The following is a 7,680-nucleotide window of genomic DNA, read 5'->3' as shown; positions in this document are numbered from 1 at the left end:
GGGGGGGGGTAGTTGTGTGGCAAACGCTCATAAAGAATAAAACTCCTATTGCAAGAAATAAGCAGATGAGGGGGAAAGGCAAAGGAGAACAAGAAGGAAGGGGAACAGGAAAAGATGGGGGGGAGCGAGACAACGAAGCGGGGAGAGCGAGAGAGAGGTATGACCGGGTCCACTTAAAGGGAGAGACTCTGGGAGATGTTTCAGGAAAGCCAGAGCTTTTGGGGCCGGTGGGGGAGGGGGTCCTGCCGGGGGAGGGAGCTCGAGGGAGGTTAGGGTCCACCTGGAACGGGATGGTAAAGTGAGTCGAGAGGAGCCCAGTGTGATATAAATAGGAAGCCGGCGATCCAGGACTGGCGCCAGGCAGGGCAGAGTGAGCCGCAGTGGAAGGGGCAGGTCCGGCGGGATCCCTCGGAGCCGGGCGGCGGCGGCGGCGGCGGCTCTCCCGGGAGGGCGGGCGCGCGGGCGGGATGTGGGCAGAGGGTCCCTTTCTGCTCGGCCCTGGAAGGTGCAATTATAGGTTAAGGACCTGGCATATCGATTTCGCCTCGCCTCCCCCATCCTGTCGTCCTCCGCCTAGATGCGGGCGGTTCAGACTTTTTTTACAGAAGTAGTTCCAGGGCCAGGAGAGTGGGGGTGCCCGAGTGGGGGGGGCGCTGGGAGTTGTACCGGGGGGCTCGTAGGGAAGCTGAGACTTCGCGCGGAGATGCTGGGTGAGATGCAGAGACCTCGCACGGAACCTCCCCCTCCATTGGACAGCCCCCACCCCTCCCCCAACACCTGCCAGTTAACTTGAACTTCTCACAGTTACTGGAGTTAAAGCCACTGTTCCTGGTGCCTAGGAGACAGATCCTTTCACGTGAATCCCTCCGGGCCTCCCGGCTCCCGCTCTAAATCCACCCCAGTAGCCCCACTTCCTCCCTCCTCGTCTTCCCCGGTGCCGCCCCTCGAGAGAAGGGGAGACACCCGTCTGAACTTCCGCGCTTTGAAATGCTGGCGGCAGGAGAGAGGGGGCCGGGGGTGGGGGCCTGAAAGGATTCTCCTGCCAGGTTTAAAGGCGTCTCTGGAAAATTAGCAAAACTGAGTGGTGACGGGGAAGCCAACAGTTTGCGAAGCAGGGAAGCAGGCAGGGCCGGGGTGAGGGAAATGAGCTAGAATTGATAAGGACAGCTCCCGCCTCTGCCGAGTCCACTGAGCTGGTCCTCACCGCGCTCCACTGCACTTTCCCGGGAGAAGAAAGGGCTTTATCTGCTACCTCAGACTAGTAGCCTAGGAGTTTCTCGGGGCAGCACGGATAATCGAAGGTCTTCCCAGCTTTTGGAGGGCTAAGAATCGCCCACCCGCACGCTTGTCGGGTCCCCTTTCCTACCCCCTAAACTGGACCAACTGCGAAAAGCAAAGCTGCAGGCACAAGTTGACCTGGAACCTCCGCCGACGGTCGCCTCTGCGCTCTCCGGGAACCCCCGGCTCCCCACCCCCCGGCCTTTCCCTTTCTCGGGCCCGGCATGGACACAAGCCCACGAGGTGTCTCGGCCTCCGTCGCCACTTTGCCGTCGCTGCTGCTACCCCTGTCGCTGCCAAGAGCCGAGCCAGGGTGGTTTTAGGAAAGTGAGGGACGAAGTGTGTGGGCGGTGGCGAGAGGAGTAGCAGGGAGCCGAACCGGCGCCCCGACCCCAGACAGGGCCCTTTTGGTGGCGCTCACGGATTCAGTGCCTTCAGACCTTACTCCCGGGGTCGGGGTCCTGGGGCGCTCCGGGCAGGAGCCAAGCTGAGCACTGATTGTTGTTCTTCGCTCTCCCCTCCCCTCCACACCCTTCCCCACCCCGACCACACCCCACCCCCTCCACTACCCTTCTCCCCTCCCTCCCATCCCCCACCCCGGTCTGCCAGGTTGGAGGAGGGTTTAAAGCCAGGTGCGCCGAGTCAGCTCGCCATGTCCAGATCCGGGGACAGGACCTCCACCTTCGACCCCAGCCACAGCGACAACCTGCTGCACGGCCTCAACCTGCTGTGGAGGAAGCAGCTGTTTTGCGACGTGACCCTGACGGCCCAGGGCCAGCAGTTCCACTGCCACAAGGCCGTGCTGGCCTCCTGCTCGCAGTACTTCCGATCGCTCTTCTCCAGTCACCCCCCTCTCGGGGGAGGGGTCGGCGGCCAGGACGGCCTGGGGGCCCCCAAGGACCAGCAGCAGCAGCCGCCGCAGCAGCAGCCTCCACAGCAGCAGCAGCCGCCGCAGCAGGAGGAGCCCGGGACTCCTTCCTCCTCCCCCGACGACAAGCTGCTGACCAGTCCCCGGGCCATCAACAACCTGGTGCTGCAGGGCTGCTCTTCCATCGGGCTGCGCCTGGTGCTCGAGTACCTCTACACGGCCAACGTGACCCTCTCCCTGGACACGGTGGAGGAGGTGCTGTCGGTCAGCAAGATCTTGCACATCCCCCAGGTCACCAAGCTCTGCGTGCAGTTCCTCAACGACCAGATCTCGGTGCAGAACTACAAGCAGGTGTGCAAGATCGCCGCGCTGCACGGCCTGGAGGAGACCAAGAAGCTGGCCAACAAGTACCTGGTGGAGGATGTGCTGCTGCTCAACTTCGAGGAGATGCGCGCCCTGCTGGACTCGCTGCCGCCCCCCGTGGAGTCGGAGCTGGCGCTCTTCCAGATGTCCGTGCTGTGGCTGGAGCACGACCGCGAGACCCGCATGCAGTACGCGCCCGACCTCATGAAGCGCCTCCGCTTCGCGCTCATCCCGGCCCCGGAGCTGGTGGAGCGGGTCCAGTCAGTGGATTTCATGCGCACCGACCCGGTCTGCCAGAAGCTGCTGCTGGACGCCATGAACTACCACCTGATGCCCTTCAGGCAGCACTGCAGGCAGAGCCTGGCCAGCAGGTAGGAGACAACAAAGAGGAGGGCGGGGGTTGCGGGGGGGTGGAAGCAGGAAAGGCCGGAGGGAGGGGAGGGGGCAGAGGGGAAGGGGGAGAGGGGTGGGCTGCGCGGGAGGCTCTGGCAAACTGAAAACAAACGCATACAAACAAGTCAGACGGTGTGGCGAAAGTTGATTTCCGAGTCCCCGAAAGGTCAACGGGGAAGTGGCCTCAACATCCCCAGAGCAAGAAATGTGGGACTTGGGGACTGAAATTGACAGGCAGGTGGGGCAAAGGCCGGGGCAGTTGTAAGTGCAGCTCTAGAACCTCTCTAACCGGTCGTCCCTCCAAATCTGAACATGAGCTTGCTTAAGGGAAAGGATTCTGCAAAGACAAGTCCCACCGCACTCCACCTCTTTCCTGCCTTGGGTGAGCAGGGGCGCCCTGGCCATGCTCCCTGAGGAGAGCTTTCATTCTTTGTCAGACTCTCAAGGTTTGTTGTTGTTGTTGTTGTTGTTGCTGTTGTTGTTGTTGTTGTTGTTGTTTAGGGACCAAGGTCTGCACCCTTTGGAAGTTAGAGCCCCAAACGTTTTGCCTATGAGGGTCACCGTTGGAAATTCTGGCATGGCAGACCCAGGCAAACTTTTTTGTCTTGTGGAAAGCCTTTCTTTTTCACTTTTAGAGGAGAGCAAAGCAAGAGGGTTCAGGGGGTCAGAGTGAATCACGCCTACAGCTCCCACCTCTAAGGGGGGTACAGCTGAAAATTGGGAGGAAGAGAGTCATCGGGCTCCAGTTCCGTCCTTGTGCCTGCTCTGAAGTCACAGAGAAGTTGGGGACTTGTTGTTGCTCTTCGGAATGTGTCTGTGTGTGCCGCAAATAGGGTTTCATGTCAAAGGGGGAGAGAAATGATGCCTTTTTAAAATGTTGCTGAGATTTTTTTTTTAATTGTAGGAATTGACAGTCATGTTTTATTGGCTCCAGTTTTAAAACCCTTTTAAATGAGCCCTAGCAGAGCATTTCTTTCTCTTTTTAAAAAAGAGAAGCAGTATCTTCTCAGTTTCTCATGATAAAACATCATGATTTCAGATGCCAAGCTACCCCAGCCTAATCCACCAGAGTGTTACATGATGTAAAAATCCATCATGGCATTTTTCCCATTCAGAAGGAGGAATACAGTGGGGGGAGGGGGGTCGATTTAGTGCAGCTTTATGGGATTAAATATTTATTTTTTAGTCATGATGTTTCTACTAGACCCAGGTAGAAATGTTTTAAGAGAAGGAAGATATTTTCTAAGGCACTGGTATTCAGGTGAGGCCCACAGGGGTATGGGAAATCTTGGACTTAGAAACCTTCTAAGTTGATTTTCTACTATTTGTGAGAGATGAGTTAATGAATTGTGTCAATAAATGACAGTAGGACAATAGCACAAACAAGAATTCAAACCCCTATGTGCTTGAATAGTGAGCACGGGAGTCCAAGGGTGAATAAGAACATGGGATGTACTTTTATTTTGTAAGAGTTTTTCATTTGTCTAAAGATCAAAACTTAGTGCGATGGGCAAATGTCACTACACCAATGGGCACTGGTGATTAATATTCTGTTATCTTAACTTTTGTCACTTTAAAATGACCTACAGGTATACTTAATTTAGCATATATTATACATATTCAGGAATTCAAACAACACAGTTATAGTCCTGCACATACATTTATTCGTATTTTTAAAAACATGTAAAATCTAGTAGAAACTCAGAAGCCCAGAGGGATAATAAGATGAAGGCTTAACTTGTTTTAAGAGTGATTTTGGGATATGAGCATTACTAATTTGATCTTATAAAGAATTTCTGAAGCTCTCAATGCACTTTTACCTAATAAGTATGTTCTAGGGCTCAATGTTAGAACAGTTGACTTTCAAAATGCCGAATCCGTTTTCCACCTTAGTCTGGATTCAGCATACCAGCTGGGGCCTGCTGGTTCTGTCCTGGTGGATGGCTGAGATACCAGGCTGCCTGGCTCCGTGACGACACCTTCCAGCTTCACTGGGCCATATCATTTGAAGGATATGTAGTGGTGTCTGACCACTAAATGCTTACAAGTGTCATGGATGCTGCAAGAATCTGATACTTCTGCGGTAGGAAAAAAACTGTATTTTTCTTTAAAAGCAGAAGATACAGAAAAGAAAACAGTTCATGTGAACCTGTTGTTGATCTCAACGTAATATAATTTAGCTTTTGTTCCATTATTGATAACTGTAGCATTTTAATTTGGGGGGACTAATTACATTATTCCAATTTTAATTTGCAGAAAGAATGTAAGACTAACCATCAAGATCTTAACTTTCATGTAGACAAAAATGCTGTAAGTTGTAACCAATAGTATTATATTGGCCCATTTATTATAGCATCAGCAGAATATAAAAATGTTCTCTCCGACTTACATGTAGTTTAACAGAAGGGTAAACGTGCTGAACAATTGCTTTTGCAAATGCATCACTTTCATTGAAGACAATTACATGGAGATGCATTGTATTTATTACTCTTTATCCACCTACAGTTTTTAAAGTCTAAATGTGAAAGAATTCCTCAAATTTAGGCAAGGAGTTGAAAAATTAAAATTGACTAATCTGTTGGAAAAGTATGAAATATAAGGAAATAGAATCACTTCAAAAAGAATTTATTTAAGAATACATTATCTATAGAAAGTAGGGCTATTAATGTAATAACAATATTTTAAATATTTTTAAGGATTATGAAATAATTTTGAATTTTTATTACATCTAGAAAAATAAAACAACCCAAGCCTGAAGACTTTTTAAATATCCAAATTAATATTTAATTTTTGCTCTAGTTGCTTTAATCTTTCTGAGTATGCCATTTATGCTCAGATTCATGATTTATTTTAGCAAATTAAGCATAGGAATAATAAATTAAAATTGAAAGACTTTTAGTATCTTATATTCAAATATATGCATAACTAATTTAAGAGAGGAGACAAAAATTAAGACATTAAAAGTCTTATTTCTTATTTTCTGTTTGTTTTATTGCAAGAAATATGAAACTTAAGAAATAAGTTCTTGAAAAAGTTTCTGGGAAAGTCATTATTAAAAGCTTCTAAAGCATGAAAATTTAATTTAATAAGTAACATAACATGCAATGTTTAGTACATTAATAAGTAAATATCAGAAGACATACAGTCTAAGTTTACTTTAAGCAATCCCCAAAGTTTCTTACTTGTGTTTTTAAAATTTTTGTGCATAATTTAGTAGTTGTTCTAATAAGTCAATTTGGACTAGATTCATTAACTTCTTTCTTACATTTTTATTGCATCTCACACGATGTAACAGTTAAATAAATATTTATTGCAAGTTGAAAGAATTAAGATTATAAAATAAGAAAGCTTCAGTGTTACACTTCACCAATATGTTCCTCAATCTACATTACTATTGCACATAACAAAAGTCCATTGAACCTTCTACAGGAAAACACCTGTAATAGAAAAGCATTGGTGAAAAAAATAATATTTTTTAAAACATTTAACCACCAGCTGTAACAGTCCCATGTACAGTCCTACACTGAAGTGTAGTTTTCCAGAGATTATATTTTATAGAAAACAGAAGGCTATCTTATAAATATTTCACTCTCTAAAAAAGTCTATTTAAAGATTTCATATAAATTAATTTAAAAATCTACTTAAACATCAGGAACACAATTATCTATTGGCTAAAATGACTTGTAATGATTAAAAAGCCATTAGGTTTCCTAATACACAGTTTTGATTCCTGGCTTTAGTGCTTGAAAAGTGTTTCTTTAAATGTAGGACTATATTTTCTATTGGTTCTCTTCCTAAGGCCTGAATAACCACCTTAGCAAAGCAAACTAATCTTGTATCCATGTATTCTTTAAATTGTTACTTCCCTTTATATCAATTTGATGCCCTCAGATTAGAAGTTGTTAGGCAGTTAGATTTTTGTATCAGAAGTTACCCAACCATTCAGAATACAATTTGTTTATTATGTGAAACAGGACCATTGATTACAAAATTATATCACAGGTATGGGTGCCAAATAGTTATATCCTACAATCAAAAGGCAATTAGAGTAGATATTAATGTGTTGTATTGGCTTAGAGGATTTACTGACACAAGTGGACATGTTAAAATTTTAATTCATATTTTGTATTTTTCCGTATTTATGAACATGCGGAGGTTCACTCATTACCTTAGCCAATTAACAAGTATCTCTATTTTCTTAACTTAAAAATGCAGTAAAAAATGTATCATTTTATTTACAACAGCTACTTCATACCAGAGGATCCTCTAAGCATTGTACAAACATTAACTTATTTAATGCTCAAAACAACTTAAAAAGGAAGTTCTTGAAAAAGGGATGAGAACCAGCATTAGCCTCCTTCTATAGATGGGAAAACCGGTACACAGAGAAGTTAAGCACGTTGCCCATGGCTGCACAGCTGCTAAGGGGTAGAACCGAAGTCTGAGCCCCGGCGGTGTGGCTCTGGAGTCTGTTCTCATCCACAGTGTTCTGCTGCCTGCTATGAGGCTCTCCAGGCTAGCATACGATCTAGTGATCGTCCTTAGACTTCTACATAGACTTAAGACTTTTCTTTTGGAAAGAAACTTATGAGGGTTAACTATTAATGTGTCTGACTTTAAAAGAAGTTAAGGAAAGGGATTGTTCTAGGCCTGGGGTCGGATTTTTTTTTTCCTGTAAAATACCAAATAATAATTATTTTTGGCTTTGCGAGTCACATGATCTTTGTTAAAACTACTCCAGTCTTCCCTTGAAGCACAAAAACAGCCCCAGACAATAT

At 46.5% G+C, this 7,680-nt stretch overlaps 1 protein-coding gene across 1 annotated transcript in view; it reads left to right on the top strand.

The window, feature by feature from the left end:
- Positions 1-1,511: 1,511 nt before the first annotated feature.
- Positions 1,512-7,680, top strand: part of LOC100474571 (kelch-like protein 14) — a 96,957-nt gene continuing 90,788 nt past the window's right edge. The window contains exons 1-2 of the mRNA XM_034642807.1: positions 1,512-1,605; positions 1,888-2,880. Coding sequence (XP_034498698.1) covers positions 1,931-2,880 — 950 coding nt within the window. The 5' untranslated portion in view covers positions 1,512-1,605; positions 1,888-1,930. The remainder of the gene's footprint in view (positions 1,606-1,887; positions 2,881-7,680) is intronic.

The sequence above is a fragment of the Ailuropoda melanoleuca genome, chromosome 14 (assembly GCF_002007445.2).
Source record: "Ailuropoda melanoleuca isolate Jingjing chromosome 14, ASM200744v2, whole genome shotgun sequence".
NCBI lineage: Eukaryota > Metazoa > Chordata > Mammalia > Carnivora > Ursidae > Ailuropoda > Ailuropoda melanoleuca.
The sequence above is the reverse complement of the archived record's forward strand: the minus strand, read 5'-3'. Positions and strand labels throughout refer to the sequence as shown.